Source organism: Glycine max, chromosome 4 (genome assembly GCF_000004515.6).
Source record: "Glycine max cultivar Williams 82 chromosome 4, Glycine_max_v4.0, whole genome shotgun sequence".
NCBI classification, from domain to species: domain Eukaryota; kingdom Viridiplantae; phylum Streptophyta; class Magnoliopsida; order Fabales; family Fabaceae; genus Glycine; species Glycine max.
Window position 1 is genome coordinate 27,476,810 of NC_016091.4, and position 19,462 is coordinate 27,496,271.

General features: G+C 38.2%; 1 protein-coding gene across 5 annotated transcripts in view; it reads left to right on the top strand.

Annotated features, from left to right (window-relative positions):
• Positions 1 to 2,310: 2,310 nt before the first annotated feature.
• Positions 2,311 to 19,462, top strand: part of LOC100789007 (nuclear pore complex protein NUP1) — a 28,789-nt gene continuing 11,637 nt past the window's right edge. The window contains exons 1-4 of one of the 5 annotated variants that reach the window (XM_006578386.4): positions 2,313 to 2,838; positions 7,463 to 7,518; positions 12,300 to 12,466; positions 13,757 to 13,970. In XM_006578386.4, the coding sequence (XP_006578449.1) occupies positions 2,568 to 2,838; positions 7,463 to 7,518; positions 12,300 to 12,466; positions 13,757 to 13,970 (708 nt within the window). In that variant the 5' untranslated portion in view covers positions 2,313 to 2,567. Of the gene's footprint in view, positions 2,839 to 7,387; positions 7,519 to 10,844; positions 11,989 to 12,299; positions 12,467 to 13,756; positions 13,971 to 19,462 lie in introns of those variants that run through there. The other 4 variants (XM_041015114.1, XM_041015115.1, XM_014774682.3 and 1 more) reach the window with 4 other exon arrangements.

A 19,462-nucleotide genomic window follows, 5' to 3' on the forward strand; every position in this document is an offset into this window, starting at 1 on the left:
TTCTAGTTTTCTAAACCTTGAAAACTTGTGCTATTCATCTTTTCATTCTCTTCTTCCTTTGCCAAAAAGAATTCGCCAAGGACTAACCGCCTGAATTCTTTTTGTGTCTCTCTTCTCCCTTTTCCAAAAGAACAAAGGATTAACCGCCTGAATTCTTTTATGTCTCCCTTCTCCCTTGTCAAAGAATTCAAAACGACACAGTCTGAGAATTCTTTTGATTCTTCCCTTTCCCTAATACAAAAGTGTTCAAAGGACTAACCGCCTGAGAATTCTTTTGTATCCCTATTCACAAAGTATCAAAGGTTTAACAGCCTGAGATCTTTGTCTTAACATATTGGAGGATAGATCCTTTGTGGTACAAGTAGAGGGTACATCTACTTGGGTTTGACTGAGAACAAGAGAGGGTACATCTCTTGTGGATCAGTTCTAGTGGAGGGTACATCCACTAGGTTCAAAGAGAACAAGGGAGGGTACATCCCTAGTGGATCTTTGCTTGTAAAAGGATTTTTACAAGGTTGAAAGAAATCTCGAGGACCGCAGGTCGCTTGGGGACTGGATGTAGGCACGGGTTGTTGCCGAACCAGTATAAAAACTCTTGTGTGTTTGTCTCCTTCTTCCCTACTCTTTTAATTTCCGCTATGCATTTAATTTCCGCTTTTACTTTCTGTTAAGTTTCTCTTCTACTCCTTATTTTCTTAACAACATAAGTAAAAGCCTTAGAAGAGTAAATTTTTTAATTAGTAAAGGTTTAGGAATAATTAATTCAACCCCTCTTCTTAATTATTCTGAGGCCACTCGATCCAACAAGTGGTATCAGAGCAGGTTTCTTGTAGAAAGTCTAACCACTTCAAGATAAATGGCCTCCTCAAATCCCTTGTTTCCTGAAGGAAATTCCATTCACATACCACCCATTTTCAATGGTGAGGGTTACCATTATTGGAAAACCCGCATGCAGATATTCATTGAAGCCATAGATCTAAATATTTGGGAAGCAATAGAATTAGGACCACATATACCCACTATAGTAGATGTAAGCACAAGCACTACAACCCAAAAACCTAGAGATCAGTGGACAGAAGAAGATAGGAGAAAAATCCAGTACGATCTCAAAGCCAAAAACATCATCCATTTAATCCCAATAGGTCCCCTACCGTTAAAATTGTTTAATACCGTTAAATTATTATTGTCAGTTGTCCTTCCCTGGAGCTCTCTCTCTTCTGGGAGGCCCCCACCTTCCGCAACGGCGAGGATTGCAGCTTCTCTCCCTCCACCACCATTAACGTAGCCATAACCCTCGACACCAACTACCTTTGCAGCACCATGCTTCACCATAGTATATTATTGTTGCCAGGACCGCACCGACGACCAGTGTGTTTTCGCACTGCACCTCGCACCACACCTTGGCTCTTCATATCAACACCATAGAGCTTGGCTATGTTGTCAACCACCACTAGGTCAGAGTCCAAATATATCACGCGTTTCATGTCTTCTGGTATGGTATTGGCCAGGTATATTCTGGCGTAATTGAGGGGCTGGTCCAAGGCCTGTCGAATGAACTTGGATATCTTGCCTCAGACCTTGTTGGAGTCAAACAGATAAATCTTCATCTTGAGGCAAGGGAAGGTGGACTTGATGTTGGAGAAGAGTTCGGGAGCGTCGTCATGGATAGAGAGGAAGTGGAAGGCCAGGTTCTCAGGGCACGTCGAATGTTGAAGCGTGGAGAGCACCGCGGCCATGGTGCCGTGGAGGTAGTTGGTGTCGAGGGTCATGACTACGTTAATGGTGGCGGAGGGAGAGGAGCCACAGTCCTCGCCATTGCGGAATCTTGAGGTAAGGGATGGTGGACTTGATGCTAGAGAAGAGTTCGGAAGCGTCGTCATGGGCAGAGAGGAAGTGGAAGGCCAGGTTCTTGGGGCACATCAAATGTTGAAGCATGGAGAGCACTGCGGCCATGGTGCCGTGGAGGTAGTTGGTGTCGAGGATTATGGCTACGTTAATGGTGACGGAGGGAGAAGAGTCGCAGTTCTTGCCGTTGTGTAAGGGGGGCCTCCTGGAAGAGAAGGAGCTCCGGGGAAAGACGACAGACAACAATAATTTAACATGTTAAACAATTTTAACGGTATGAATCTATTGGAAATTAAAAGGTAAATGATAGGGACTAAAAAAATAATGAGAATGGAGATGAGAGTGAAGACAAAAAAATTAATACCCATGAGAATGGAGATGAGTGTGTATTTTTTACTTCTAACTAGGATTGAGGTGGGAAAGGAGAATATATAAAGAGTCGGGATTGGGATTGAAGATGCAGTACGTAAAACCCACCACCCCCAATTTTATTCTCCTTAATCTTATAACAATTGACGTTCTGAGAGAATGAGAGGTGGACCACAAAAGACACACGTTGACTAGTCTTCAAAACTACAGTATATGTACATCCGCGGCTACTCGTACTGTACCTGAGTGAGAGAGCGCAATGTTTGGACTTACGTCTTACAGTATTTTTGCCTTTACCTCGTTTTTTGGTTTTTATTTTTAACTTTTCAGCCGTTGCCCACTCGGCCACTCTCATGGCCACCGATCAAATCACCGCGTTGGCGCCCCCGGAGAGAGGCGCCGGAGGCAAACTCCGCAATCTGCCGCCGAGAAAGCCGCCTCCTAGCCCTTACGCGCGTCCGCCGGAGGCCACGCGCCGCCGTTGGATTTCGAAGCTTGTCGATCCTGCCTACCGCCTCATCACCGGCGGAGCCACTCGTATTCTCCCCTCATTTTTCTCTGCCACCGCAGCCGCGCCTCCTCCCTCTCTTCTCCCTTGCCCTACCTCTGCCGCCGGAGATCAAGGTCACATTCCTTTTTTCTTGTTTTCGATTTTTCGCGTTTAATGCTTTACCCTGTTTTGTTGTTTATGATTTTTCTGTTGCTTGGTTTAAATTGTTGAATGATTTGTTTCTGTTATCCATATAAGCAAATTCACGTTTGCTTTGTGACAACAGTTTTTTTTTGTTTCTTCACTCTCTCTCTATTTTTTTTTTTTAATTTCTGGCTTATCATGCTTTAGTCTGTTTTGTTGTTTATGATTTTGCTGTTGCTTGGTTAAATTGTTGAATGATTTGTTTCTGTTATCCGTATAAACAATTTCACGTTTGGTTTGTGACAACATACGTAATATGGTTTGTGACAACATATTCCTTTTTGTTTTTTTTCTCTGTTGTTTTCGATTTCTCTTGTTTAATGCTTTACTCTGTTGTGGTGTTTATGATTTTGCTGTTGCTTGGTTAAACTCTTGAATGATTTGTTTCTGTTATCTGCATAAGCAAATTCACGTTTACTTTGTGACAATATGCTAATTGCACATTTATAATAGGCTTGTTTGAACATATGTTTTATGTTTCTTTGCTAATAGTCTATCTTGATTAGATGAATAATCATTTTTGTGAGCATGGCCATTCACGGTATAGTTATTAGAGATACATTAAAATGTGAGTGCTTGTACTTAAAATTAAATGACAGATTTGGTTTGCTCAAGATTTGTTGCTTGTATGTTACCGTTCTTAGAAGCTGTAATTTCTACAAATCTTTTCCCGAACAGAAAGACTTTGCTTCATACTGGACGATTTGAATTTTGAAGTGTTAATTTGTTATTCGCATTGTGCTGAACCCTTAAGTACAATATAAGTTGTTTTGTTTAATCGTGGTGACAAAAGTGTATGAAGCCCACTTAAATCACTTAAAGTCATAATAGTCAATAGTTGCGTGGAGCGACCACCCTAAAAAGCTATTGCTGGATAGTGGATAGTGGTATGATGGATAGCGGGACGGTTGCTGTTTGAACCCTAAATAGAATATATTTAATTACACTATGTATATATGGTGAAAAATAAAAAAATGCCTATGATTAAAAAACATTTATGAAAAACCTAACGGAGAGGAAAGAGAGATGGGTCTTTGAACTCATCGAAGAGTGGCTGGAAAACTTGCTGCAAACTGATGGGTGCCACTATGGTCCACTCCAGCATGATCACAGAGCTATGGTGTGCGGCTGATAACCATGCTTGAAGCAAGGTGTAAGACAGTTGAATTAATGCCATAATGGAGCTGCAAAAGAACCTCAACACCATTCTATTCCACTTTTCTTTTTTGTCAAAAAAAGATAGATTCAGATTTTAATCTTCTATTCTAACTTCTAAGTGTCAATGTTTGAATGGGTGTGACCATATGGAATGTTGGGGGATGCCTTAAAATGGATGAAAATCTTGTAAATAAAAGATATACCAATAATTAGAATGATTGTAAAATTATTTTTACATCCAGTGCAAACATATAAAAGATATACCAATCCACATCACAGAAGCCAAAATGCCTGCAAGTGCAATGGCCACGACTGCGACCACAACTTAGAACAATTACACTAAACCACTTTCCTCTGCTAGCCCTTGTAGCGGGCAGGGTCTGCTCCACCGCCATAGTGTGTTATTTAAAACCCTGCTGGACATATGCATGTCCTTGTGCCACTTAATTAGGCAGAGTGTGCTTTTCATGTGCTACCTGTGCAGACACTATTTCAGCCCAAGAGAAGCACACAATTATATATTCACAGGAGCCATCCCAGACTTCCTAGAAAGCTGTTTTTTTGACCTATTTTGGTGATTTTTCTGGCCCGGTTAAACCTGTTTTAGACAGATGGTTTCTTCTGTTGTTTTTTGAACTATTCCTTTTAAATTTGAAGTTCATTTCCAATTGTCCCAAAGAGGTACCTGAACATGTTATGCTTCACTGTTTGGGACATGGCTGGAACAGAGATACTTCATATACCACTGAAATAGAGACTCACCCAAAGACAGACACTACCTCTTAAAATGGAGGATCCCAAAATTGATCCTCCTATTTTCATGATTTATATTGCCTTATCTGTTTTCACCAGCAAGCAAGGTGGAACAAACTATTCTACTTGGGGCTCGGATATTGAGCTATGCCTCTTGGTTAAATGTTACCCTGATTGGATGGTGAAAGAGCACGTAATGAAAATTGAAAACTTTGTGGTTTGATAAAACAAACCATTAATTGTTCTTCAAAGTTCAAAGCAAATATTCAGATCCTAAAATTCATGTAGCAAGGTGTGACAACAAGCTAATGAATTGTATGCCGATGATGTGTGGCAAATGTATGCTGTTTGTGAGGTCCTCATGTTCGTGATTTCCCCCTTCTAGTGATACTCACTATCTAGGGATGTTTTGGTATTGCAGTTGTGGAGGAGATACAAATTTCTTTTAATGAAGATATGACCTTTCCTTTTGATGTGGAACTGGATCAAAATGCTTAACATTAAATAAGTCTCATTGCCAACCACTTTACCTACCTGCCTTTACCACTGGGAATCAAAGACATAGACACTTTCAATCTTGCACTGCTTGCAAAATGGAAGTGGAATCTATTTCAACATTCAGGACAACTATGGGTCAGGGTATTGGAGTCTAGATATGGCGGATGGAGGAGCTTGAATGATGCACCTAGAGCCAACAATGAATCCATTTGGTGGAGGGATCTGAAAACAGTTTCTCATCATCCACAACATGGTGAAGTAGTACAACAAAGTATAATATGGAGGGTAGGATGTGGGGATAGAATCAAGTTCTGGGAAGACAAGTGGATTGATGGGGAGGGAGCACTGCTACAAAAATATCTAAGACTATACCTTATCTCTTGTCAGCAAAACCAAACTATCCAGTAGATGGGGTGTCACAAGGATACAGGGTGGGAATGGGAGTTCATATGGAGGAGATCACTTTTTGATAATGAGATAAACATAGCAATTTCATTCCTAAAAGACATAGAAGGCAAGCCAATTCAGCCACAAGGTAGTGATGATTGGGTGTGGGGGGCAGATCCGAGCGGCCAATGCTCGGTCAAAAGCGTGTATAATTTGTTGAGGGGGGATACATTGGAAGGGACAATGGATGTAGCTTTTGTTGAACTGTGGAAATTAAAGGTACCAAGCAAATTTACAGTTTTTGCATGGAGACTACTACTCAGGGATAGATTACCAACAAGAAGAAACCTACAATCACGCCAAATTGTGATAAATGATGGGCGATGCCCTTTCTGCAACCTTGAGGAGGAAGACGCAGGGCATTTATTTTTCCACTGTAGAAAAATTATATGTGGTGGGAAGTTTTGTCTTGGGCGAAACTTGTGGGTGCTTTTCCGCAAAACCCAAAACAGCACTTCCTACAACATATGAATGGTTTGGCTGATGGAATACGGGTCAAGAGGTGGAGGTGTTGGTGGCTAGCTTTGACATGGTCCATATGGCACCACAAGAACAAAATAATATTCTCTAATGAAGCTTTCAACGGCAATAAAGTCATGGATGATGCATCTTTCTTACTTTGGACATGGCTTAGAAGCTTTGAGAAGGACTTTGACACAAACTATAATCACTGGTCCAGTAATCTTAGATCAGGTTTTCTGTATTAGCTGAGGAAAGAAATGTTGGTCAGACATACACGATAGGCTTCTTTTGTACCCAGACATTGGTTCCGATCAAGACTACATCAAGTCTGATCTGGAACCTTATGTCTGCTGTCCTAATTTGTATCATTAGTACCTCTGGTACTCAGATTAATATACATATATTATATTTTTACGGATCAAAAAAAAAACCATGTCTTTGTATTCATGATTATGAGAATTTATATGGTGAGATGGATGGTGTTTACTCTGTGGATATAGAACTATTTCTGGTTTAAGGAATGCTTTTAAGACTGAAGACATGGAATTCAGATGGTTTTAAGGTGCTATTGCTTTTAGTCGATTGAAGTAAAGGACCCATCTATAAATCTCCTCAATAACTGAAAATGCAGCAAGATACACTTCGTTGAGCGTACCTATTTTTTCTCATTACTTGTGTTTATTCTGGCATGTAGATGCATTAATACCTGATATATGGTCATAGAAGGCTCACATTTTGCTTATTAGAGGTTAATAGATGGGACAAACATAATGACAATCATATTGACCAATTGAACTAATAATTTTGGTATGCATGACAACAATTTGATGTTGGTGCTAAAATGGAAATAATGATTTTATGGCATGGAATTTGTAACATTCATTACTGACTTCTTTTGTGATGAAGTAACTTTCTAGATTTAATATCTTGAAAGAGATTATTCTCTAGTTCCCCTGAACCTTCTAATTCTTCAATTTCCCAAGCATATTATCTGCATTATGTCTATATTTATATTCTATCTTCTATGTGATCAGTGTAAAACATCTGATGCTTGACAAGTGTTGAATATTTATTTAGTGCTCCTTGTGCTTTCAACTTGTGGATGAGTTCTTTTAATGGTTGAGTTAATTCTGCTGCTCATTATCCTTATCTGTTTTGTAGATAATTTAATTTTCTGATTAGTCTGGAATATGGTGATTCACTCAACTTTCTGATCAACTTTTTTGCTGACAATAGATAAATGGCAGATTGCTGACCGTCATCAAGATTATTTGCGCAGAAGTGATATACATGTAAGGAATGTTTTTGCTTCACACAAAATTAGAAAAAAATACTGCTTCTAATTTTTAGGAGCTTTACCAATCCATCTAGAATTTTTAATGGAGTTGAACCAAAATTTACCAATTAAAACTATATGCTTTGCTTGCAAGGATATTAATTTAAACCCTAAAATTATAGAAAGCTGAAGAAGTTGAGGCTACTACTATAAAGAATTGTAAAATCTTAAATAACTTGTGGTCTCTTTAAATAAGAAAAACGGAACTGAAACCAAATTCTAATTATAAAAACTCATAGTTACCATTTTTTATTTGAGTGCATTTTAGACTTTGAGCAATTGTGCGTGCGTTCACACACACCAAATAAATATTCTGTAAATGCATCTTCAGACTGATGAAACTAGGAAATATGCATATTTTCTTTTTTGACGCTGAGGCTACTACTATTTATTCCTCATCAGTATTCTGCTAAGATTTATTGGCTTTGTTTGCCTGATGCCCTTTCATTTTTATACTGCTTTTGCTTTTACACTATGTTTGGTTTAAGAGAAAGAGAAGGGAAAGAAAAGAAGAGAGAAATTATGGATAACGATGCATTTTCTTTTATTTTGTTGAAGAGAAAAAGGAGAGAAAAGTTGACTTTAAATTTCCAAATTTTCTCCCCTCATTTTTTCTCCATTCAAACAAAGGGTCTCATCCTCCCTATTTTCTACATCCTGATATTCTCCATTTCTCACCCAATGCCCTTTCATTATTATACTGCTTTTGCTTTTACACTATGTTTGGTTAAAGAGAAAGAGAAGGGAAAGAAAAGAAGAGAGAAATTATGGATAACGATGCATTTTCTTTTATTTTGTTGAAAAGAAAAAGGAGAGAAAAGTTGACTTTAAATTTCCAAATTTTCTCCCCTAGTTTTTTCTCCATTCAAACAAAGGGTCTCATCCTCTCATCCTCCCAATTTTCTACATCCTGTTATTCTCCATTTCTCACCCTTGTAATGACATTGCTTAACTAAAAGTTGATTTTCTGGATCTTACCTTGTATGTGGATCAGTGTTGTTAAATTGCGGTTATGGCGGCGCCATGGCGGTATGGCATCGCAGGTTTTTGGAAAAACGCCACCAAATAGCATTGGCGTTGCGGATTTCATATGGAGATGCCATGGCGGCCGCCATAGCCTTAACGGTGGTGGCGGAATGGCGGTTATGGTGGAAGACAACTTTTTTTTTTTGAAATTTTCGCAACACAAATTGGGTTGTGTTGGGATGACCTGACCCAACCCTAACCCGATTTTCGCATGAAAATGGGATGAGCAGCGTGAGCACGAATAGGAACACGCAAACTCCAGCGGCACCATGCGAACTCCAGTGCGACGACGACGACGGCGAACTCCAGCGCGACGACAGCACCCCGAACCAGCGTACCACGCACGCGAGCACACACACCACACACACGAAAAACGGACGATGACGGCGGCAATGGCTATAGTCTGCGACGGCAACATGGTTTTTTTTTTGTTTTGTTTTGTTTTTTGTTTGACACCCTTTTCTTATTTTTGGTTCTGCTTTTTTTTTAATTTTTTTTTCTGTTCAGCCCTCTTCTAAATGGCTGAACCATCATCTAATGCTGCAGCCTGCAACAAGGAAAAATAAGACAGGCCTTGGTTGGAAGTATTGTCATCCACTTGTGGAAGGGGATACAAACACCATTGTTTGTAATTACTGTGGAAAAATCACAAATTGAGGAATAACCAGAGCCAAAGAACACTTGATTGGGAAGTCTGGTAACGTTGCATCTTGCAACAAAACTCTACCAAATGTAGTCGAAGAGCTGAAGGAATATATGGCTAACAAAAAAAGTGGGACCACATACAGTAGTTTTGGCAGTGGTAATGTGGCAAGTACAAGAGATTTTGAATTTGGTCAACCAATTGGATGTGATGGAAGTGAAGATGAGTTTGCAGACTCTTGCAATGCTACTGCTTTAGCCGCAAAGACAAAGTGTGGGACTAAAAAAGGACCAATGGACAGATTTTGTAAGAATCCAGAAAATGCAATCAATCGGAGAAAAATGGAGATGTTGAGGCAAATGAAGATACGAGAGTCAATGGATAAGAATGAAGTATTGAATGTGCATCAATATATTGCTTGCTTTTGGTACCAAGCTGGTTTGTCATTCAACCTCATTAAATTGAAAAGCATTGAGAATATGGTTGCAGCCATTGGTCAATATGGGCCACATTTGCCCATTCCAAGTTATCATGACATCAGAGTTCCACTCCTGAAGAAGGAAGTTGAATACACTGAAAATTTGATGAAAGGCCACAAGGAGCAATGTTGTACTATTATGTCTGATGCATGAACTGATCGGAAACAAAGATGCATCATTAATTTTTTAATTAACTTTCAAGTTGGTACAATGTTTTTGAAATCTGTTGATGGCTCTGATTTTGTAAAGACAGGTGAAAAGCTTTTTGAGTTGCTTGATGCTATTGTGGAGGAAGTTGAAGAAGAGAACATTGTTCAAGTTGTAACTGATAATGGGAGCAATTATGTTTTAGGGGGTAAGTTGTTAGAGGACAAAAGGAAACATATTTATTGGACTCCTTGTGCAGCTCATTGTATTGATTTGATGCTTGAAGATATTGGGAAGCTTCCCTTGATTAGGAAGACAATTAGAAGGGCAATTAATCTAGTTGGGTTTATCTATGCCCATTCTAGTACCTTAAGCTTGTTGAGAAATTGTACAAACAAGAGGGAATTGGTGAGATATGCTATTGCTAGATTTGCCACTTCTTATCTAACCTTGGAAATGCTCCACAAAGAGAAAGCTAATATTAGAAAGATGTTTATTTTTGATGAATAGATCTTAAACAAGTTATCTAAGGAGCCTAAGGGGAAAGAAGCTGCAAAGGTAGTGCTCATGCCTTCTTTTTGGAATAGTGTGGTTTATTCTTTTAAAGTCATTGCTCCACTTGTCAAAGTGTTCGTCTTGTGGATGGTGAAAGGAACCCAGCCATGGGCTATATTTATGAAGCAATGGATAAGGCAAAAGAAACAATTATCAAGTCTTTCAACAACAATGAAAGCAAGTACAAAGATGTGTTTGCAATCATGCAGGTGTCCACTTCTTAAATCCAGAGTTCTTTTATGACAACATTAATTTGGAGTTTGATTTTGAGGTCACCAATGGTTTGTTTGATTGCATTAAGAAGTTGGTTCCACAATTTGATGGGCAACAGAAACTTTTACCAAATGACAAATACAAATAGTATACTATTTTTTTTTACATATTAATGTTATAATTCAGAATTCTAAGCTATGCTCTTGGTTGGTATTGCAGCATATTGGTGGCGAATGTGTGGGTCACAAACTCCAAATTTGCAGAAGCTAGCTATTAAAATTTTGAGTTTGACTTGCAATGCTTCAGGATGTGAAAGAAATTGGAGTGTATTTGAGCAAGTAATTGTGACAAAACTCTAACTATGCTTTTTAATATTTATTTAATTTTGATGGTCAAGTTTTATTTGGAGTGTATTTGAGATTGAGATCAACATTTATTTGTTATGTTGTAGATTCATTCCATAAAAAGAAATAGGCTTGAGCACAAGAGGTTGCATGATTTGGTGTTTGTCAAATACAACCAACAATTGAAGCAAAGATATAATGCAAGAGATGAAATTGATCCAATTTCTCTTAATGATATTGATGTGTGCAATGAATGGGTCGTGGGAGAGATGGATGAAGATGATGATAATGATGCTGGAAATGATGGTATTTGAAGATGATGATGCACTAAATTGGGCAACTGTGTATGAGACTTCGGGGGTTGGAGAGTGTAGGATGTATACTAGGCAGATAAAAAGGGAAAGAAAGCAACCAACAAGTGCTGCTATTAGTCCTACTGCTGCTGCTGCTGCCCACACTTCTATAAAACGGGCAATGGTTGTTGGATCTTCATCAAGGAAGCAAAATGCAGTCGAAGAAAATGACGAGGATCTAGAGTTTGAGGATATTGAACTTGAATCTGAAGAAGAAGAAATCATGGTTAATTTTGAGGCGTCTGATGGAGAAGAGGGAGAGGGAGATGCTCCACTACCTTATTATGATAACAACAAAGATTATTATGTTGGGTTTGGAGAAGATGATTAGAGCCTCAACCTTTACTTTGCACTTTGCATTATGCTTTTATCCTTTTGTTATTTTGAACTCTTGAATGAGTTTATTTGGTGTTGGTACTTGGTTATTGTGTGAACTCATGAAACTTTTTTAGTTTATGTGAATGCAATCCATTGTTTTTTTTTTAATTTTTTATTTATATTTATTTTTTATCTTTTGTTTTGTTAATATTTATATGTATATATGAATATATATTTTTTTTTGTCTGCCATGATGTCTGCCATTTGCCGCTACGCCATCCGTCATATTTTTATGGCGGATTTTTGGCTTTCCGCCATGAACCGCCATCTGCCATTAACAACATTGATGTGGGTAATCCTTTCATTATGTTTTTATTCATCTTAAAACTTAGACTTGTTTATATGAATATTTCCCTTTAAAATGATTAATCAATCATTGCTGTCTTACTATTTGCAGTTCTTAATGTTGAATTTTGTATCTAAAATCTCTATCTTGCAGGGGCATTTGTCTTGCCACAAAGTTATTTTCTGCATATTGCTTTGCTGCATTGTCCAACCTTTTTTTTTCTTCTGTATAATCTAGGGGAGTAGGAGGTTACTGCATTTTATTCCTTTTCCTCACCTCCACATATTTATTGTTACTGGTTATTCTTTTGAAGCTTTTGGCATCCAAGTCATCTGAAATGGCTAGTACTGATGACATCAGTGGTAAACTGAAAAGCAGTTCAGACTTGGTTATGTCCAGACAAGATAAACAAGTAGATAAATCTGATAAAAATGGGCTTTCTGATATTGAGCAGCTGGTGCAAGGGAAGAAATTCTCTAGGTACATTAGTTTAATTTGTTATAATTTTTTCATCCTTTTTTTTTTCTTTGAAAAAGGCATGCAAAGCATTAGGATAAAGTATAAAATCCCAACTATGTTGGCACCTATACCCTATCCTTCATCTACCGCATACCTGAATTTATTAATTTTTTCCCTCCCTTGATTGAATGACTCATTTCTTAATTTTACGGTGAAAGTTATTCTTGTTGTAGATCAAATCATTTACCCCCATATCTTTGAGCTTTATTGTCATCATTCTTGCACAGTAATAACTTTTTTGTTTTGCTGTTGAAGTGAAAAGCTTTTTTGTTATAAATTTTTTTGATTAATAAATTTATTTTTATCCATACAATAGATGTGGGAATGCCTTAGAGCACCAAAACATGTCTCATTTAGATATTGCATCCATACATTGGTATGATATTAGCAAACATGTCTCCTATTTGGTGAAGCTAGGGATCATTAAGATTTTTGGCCCAACGAGTTAGGTTCAAATTTGTTACTAAATAATGTCTTAGAGCATCTAAACATGTCTCATTTAGATATTGCATCCATACATTGTTATGATATTAGCAAACATGTCTCCTATTTGGTGAAGCTGGGGATCATTAAGATTTTTGGCCCAACGAGTTAGGTTCAAATTTGTTACTAAATAAAATCTTTTTTATATATATTTATTTCCAAGGTAATATAGACTAAAAAAATTATATCAAATGCGAATATATATTAAATTAAAACATTATTGTTATGTACACATGCAAACATTAACATACCCTTTGAACTGACTCATGAGTTAATGAGTCAATGATGTGATTGTGAAAGCTTTGGTTTGGCTCATTTAACAATCAAACGATTATTCTCATCTGATTGAGTTAATGAATTGGGCCGTGTAGTAGGATCAAGGGATGACTTGGCTTACCTTCATCCTAGCTTTGTATGCTCGTGCTGTTAGAAAATCTGTTCATGTACTCTCTTATTTAGGGTGTGTTAGGATGGAGGGGTTGGAAAGAGGATGAGGAGGGTTAATTTTTCATTTCTAAATTGAGTAGAGACTGTAGAGTATGAGGAGGGTTAATTTTATAAATAGGAATAAGGGTCATTTGGGAGGTTACATGACAGTCTCATTTTATTCCATTTTTGTTTTTTTTCCTAATAAAAGAATATTTACTTAAGAAATGAAATTTTTTACCTCTCATCCTTTCCTTTCCAAGCATACCCTTAGTGAAGAAAACTATTTTTTTGTTATTTATGGATGTACCATGTCTAAAAATCTTCAATCTCCTCGTGTAGAGATGAATTTGATCGTTTAGTGGCGGTATTAAATTTGAGGGTGATGGACCTTTCTAATGTTGAACAAGGAAAGAAAATTACAAATTTGAGTTCTAGGAAAGATGATGAGGGGATTGCATTGCCACATGAGCTTCCGAAAGTTTCAAATGAACAAAGGCTTGAAGAGTCGACTGGGGCCATATGGGGAACCTCAACACCTCTTGGTCTGTCAAAGGTGAGAATTGCAACTTGTTTGAACCATTTCACATTTACTGGTAGATTATGATCAAGCCCTTTGCCCATACTTGAGATCTGTATAGGGATGAATTGTGTGTTTTGACAATCCACACTAGGTTCTACATATTGAAGTCAACATTAATTGGAAATATAAGAAATGCTATGACAGTTCTGATATGTAAATATAAAAAGAAAAGGATGTCAGTTAGTTAGTTTTGGTCAGCTACTGTTATTTTATGGCTGTTAGGTGCCTATAAATAAGGCAGGTCTGTGGTATTTTAGACAGACTGAATGATAATCACAGAGTGCAGTGCACATTTCCTTGACCTCTCTGTTTCTCTTCTCTTTCCTTCTATCCTCTCTATTCTGTTTCTTCTCTCTTTCCCTATTCTTTCTCTTTCTTTTTCTTTCTCTTCCCCACCTAAATTCTATAACAGTGGTATTCAGAGCTGGCTGTCCACGGCCACTAGACCAGAATCTTTCCACACATGGGCACAAAAACAAGATCATAGACGATGATGCGTGAAATGGAAGAAAGATTTGTTCATATGGAGCAAAAGCTTGATAAGGAAGAAGTTAATATTGAAGAGGAAGCCAAGAGTGATGAAGAAGGCTGTCCTCACATTTCCTTGCATGAAGGATGCAACTGCAGCTCATTGAGCTCGATAAGGAAGAAGTTAATATTGAAGAGGAAGCCAAGAGTGATGAAGAAGGCAGTCCTCACATTTCCTTGCATGCAATTGAAGGCATGGAAGGAACCACCACTATGAGAATACAAGGGCAAGTGGGACGAAAAATGCTGCAAATCCTCATTGACAATGGCAGCACCCATGATTTCTTGGACTATGCTTTGGCCAAGAGGTTGGGATGGAAGGCGAATGGGGATGAATTATCTGCTGTAGAGGTAGCTGGAGGAAAAAGATCGAAGGTGTATGGTATGTGGAAAAATTTTAAATGGAGAATGCAGGATGAAGATTTTACATCTGATTTGAGGGTAATGGAGCTTCATACATATGATATGGTATTGGGATTGAAATGGCTTAAAAGCATCAAGAATGCATTTTGGGACTATGATGCACTTGTCGTGTACTTTTCGTACAATGGAAAAATGCTTACATCGACCCAAGCCACCAAATGAATGCGGTGGAATCTAAAAAAATACATCCTGAAGGTATCGTGGAAGGGAAAATGTTCATGCAGCAATTGGTTAAGTGTAGGGATGATCCAATTCAATGCTTTTCTATTCACAACAAGGGTGATGAGGTCCCTAATGGAGTTTTGGAGGTGTTGACATAATTCCAAGATATTTTTCATGAGCCCCAAGTTTTTCCTTCACTAAGGGAAGGGCATAATCATCCTATTGTCCTTCAAAGGGGTGCTGATCCCATCAACTTGAAGTCATACAAATATCCTGCTGCTCAAAAGGATGTGATTGAAGGCTTAGTGGGGGATTTGTTGAGGATAGGAATGATACAAGAAAGTTCTTCTCCATTTGAAGCACCCATTGTTCTGATTAAGAAGAAGGATGGAACATGGAGATTGTGCATTAATTATAGGGAACTCAGCAAGAGACCGGTAAAGATCCAGTACCCTATACCAGTTGTTGAAGACTTATTTGACGAACTTAGCTCAGCTGGATGGTTTACAAAGCTTGACTTAAGGGCTGACTATCATCAAATCAGAATGGTGCCGGAGGATGTGTACAAGACAGCTTTCAAGACTCATAGTGGCCACTATGAATGGTTGGTTATGCCATTTGGCTTAACCAATGCTCCAGCAACTTTTCAAGGAGCCATGAACAGTGTTTTCAGAACTCATCTTAGAAGATTTGTCCCAATGTTGCTAATGGCGGATGGCGGTTCATGGCGGAAAGCCAAAAATCCATCATAAAAATATGGCGGATGGCGTAGCGGCAAATGGCGGACGTCATGGCAAAATATATATATATATATATATATATATATATATATTTATATATACATATAAATATTAACAAAACAAAAGAAATAAATATAAATAAAAAATTAAAAAAACAATGGATTGCATTCAAATAAACTAAAAAAGTTTCATGAGTTCACACAATAACCAAGTACCAACACCAAATAAACTCATTCAAGAGTTCAAAATAACAAAAGGATAAAAGCATAATGCAAAGTGCAAAGTAAAGGTTGAGACTCTAGTCATCTTCTCCAACCCCAACATAATCATCTTCGTTGTTATCATAAGGTAGTGGAACATCTCCCTCTCCCTCTTCTCCATTAGACGCCTCAAAATTAACCATGATTTCTTCTTCTTCAGATTCAAGTTCAATATCCCCAAACTCTAGATCCTCGTCATTTTCTTCGACTACATTTTGCTTCCTTGATGAAGATCCAACACCCATTGCCTGTTTTTTAGAAGTGTGGGCAGCAACAGCAGCAGTAGGACTAATAGCAGCACTTGTTGGTTGCTTTCTTTCCCTTTTTTTCCACCTAGTATACATCCTACACTCTCCAACCCCCGAAGCCTCATACACAGTTGTCCAATTTAGCGCATCATCATCTTCAAATACCAAATCATTTCCAGCATCATTATCATCATCTTCATCCATCTCTCCCACGACCCATTCATTGCACACATCAATATCATTAAGAGAAATTGGATCAATTTCATCTCTTGCATTATATCTTTGCTTCAATTGTTGGTTGTATTTGACAAACACCAAATCATGCAACCTCTTGTGCTCAAGCCTATTTCTTTTTATGGAATGAATCTACAACATAACAAATAAATGTTGATCTCAATCTCAAATACACTCCAAATAAAACTTGACCATCAAAATTAAATAAATATTAAAAAGCATAGTTAGAGTTTTGTCACAATTACTTGCTCAAATACACTCCAATTTCTTTCACATCCTGAAACACTGCAAGTCAAACTCAAAATTTTATTAGCTAGCTTCTGCAAATTTGGAGTTTGTGGCCCTCACAGTCGCCACCAATATGCTGCAATACCAACCAAGAGCATAACTTAGAATTCTGAATTATAACATTAATATGTAAAAAAAAATAGTATAGTATTTGTATTTGTCATCTGGTAAAAGTTTCTGTTGCCCATCAAATTGTGGAACCAATTTCTTAATGCAATCAAACAAATCATTGGTGACCTCAAAATCAAACTCCAAATCAGTGTTGTCATAAAAGAACTCTGGATTTAAGAAGTGGACACTTGCATAATTGTTTCTTTTGCCTTGTCCATTGCTTCATAAATATAGCCCATGGCTGGTTTCCTTTCACCATCCACAAGACGAACACTTTAACAAGTGGAGCCATGACTTTAAGAGTGTAAACCACACTATTCCAAAAAGAAGGCATGAGCACTACCTTTGCAACTTCTTTCCCCTTAGGCTCCTTAGATAACTTGTTTAAGATCCATTCATCAGAAATAAATATCTTTCTAATATTGGCTTTCTTTTTGTGGAGCATTTCCAAGGTTAGATAAGAAGTGGCAAATCTAGTAATAGCATATCTCACTAATTCCATCTTGTTTGTACGATTTCTCAACAAGCTTAAGGTACTAGAATGGGCATAGATAAACCTAACTAGATTAATTGCCCTTCTAATTGTCTTCCTTATCAAGGGAAGCTTCCCAATATCTTCAAGCATCAAATCAATACAATGAGCTGCACAAGGAGTCCAATAAATATGTTTCCTTTTGTCCTCTAACAACTTACCCCCTAAAACATAGTTGCTCCCATTATCAGTTACAACTTGAACAACATTCTCTTCTCCAACTTCCTCCACAATAGCATCAAGCAACTCAAAAAACTTTTCACATGTCTGAAAATGAAAATGTGCATATTTCCTAGTTTCATCAGTCTGAAAATGCATTAACAGAATATTTATTTGGTGTGTGAACACACGCACAATTGCTCAAAGTCTAAAATGCACTCAAATAAAAAATGGTAATTATGAGTTTTTGTAAATAGAATTTGGTTTCAGTTCCGGTTTTCTTATTTAAGGAGACCACAAGTTATTTAAGATTTTACAATTCTTTATAGTTAGAGTCTAAAAAGTGTGTCAAACAGAAAAAAAAAACAGAACAAAAAAACAACAAAAGAAAAGAACAAAAAAAGAAAAATAGAACCACGTTGCTGTCGTAGACTGTAGCCGTTGCCGCCGCCTCCGCCTTCACCGTCCGTTCGTTGTGTGCGTGGTTCGTGGTGCTCGCGTGCGTGGTGCCCTGGTGTGAGATACCGTCGTCACTGGTGTGTGGTGCTAGTGCTGTCGTCGCGCTAGAGTTCGCCGTCACCGTCGTCACTCGTGCCGTCATCGGGTTGGAGTTCATGTGGTGCCGCTGGTTGCGCTGAGTTTGTGTGTTTCTGTTCGTGCTTGCGCTTCTCATCCCATTTTCATGCGAAAATCGGGTTAGGGTTGGGTCGGGTCAGCCCAACACGACCCAATCTGTGTTGTGAAAATTTCAAAAAAGAAAAAGCTGTCTTCCGCCATAACCGCCATTCCGCCACCACCGTTAAGGCTATGGCAGCCGCCATGGCCCTGCCAAATGAAACCCACAACGCCACCGCTATTTGGTGGCGTTTTTTCATAAACCCGCGACGCCATACCGCCATGGCACCGCCTTAATCGCAATTTAACAACATTGATTTGTCCTAGTCTTCTTTGATGATATCTTGGTATATATCCTTCCATTGAAGATCATGTGAAGCATTCAAGAAAAATGGGTTTATTTTGTTCGAATCAGCATCTCCGGCCTTTCAAATACTGAAAAATGTGCTTGTTTCAACACCAGTTTTAGCACTTCCAGATTTTTCAAGGGAGTTTGTGGTGGAAACAAATGCTTGTGGAGATGAAATTGGTGTTGTACTTATGCAGCAGGGGTGGCCTTTGGCATTTTTCAGCAAGGCGCTAGCACTAAGGCATCAATCCCTTTCCATCTATGAGAAAGAGTTGATGGTTTTGGCCTTAGCAGTGGAGTATTGACATCAATATCTTGAAAGGAGGTGGCTCACAACTCGAACAGACCAACAAAGCTTGTTGGGTCAAAAGTTGAAGACTCCATTTGAGGATTTTTTGTTGGCAAAGCTGGTTGGGCATGATTATGAGATTCAGTATAAGAAGGGTAATGATAATTCTGTGGCTGATGCACTTTCTAGGCTGCCACATCAGCAGCTAATGCACATAGCACATGATACTTCATCCCCAGAACTTCTACAGAAAATTGAGAAGAGTTGGGAGCAAGATGCAGATTTGCATGCCTTAATCTCTCATTTAACGTAGAAGGGAGGTAATTTGGGACACTGCACTTGGGATGGTCGGTTTTTGAGGAAGAAAGGAAAGTTAGTAGTGGGCAGTGATGCTGAGTTGAGGTAGAAATTTCTGAAATGGATGCATTCTAGCCCTCAAGGAGGTCATTCAGTAGTGCAAGCAACATATCAGAGGTTGAGATCCCTATTTTGGTGGAAAAAGATGATTAAAGATGTTCAGGATTATT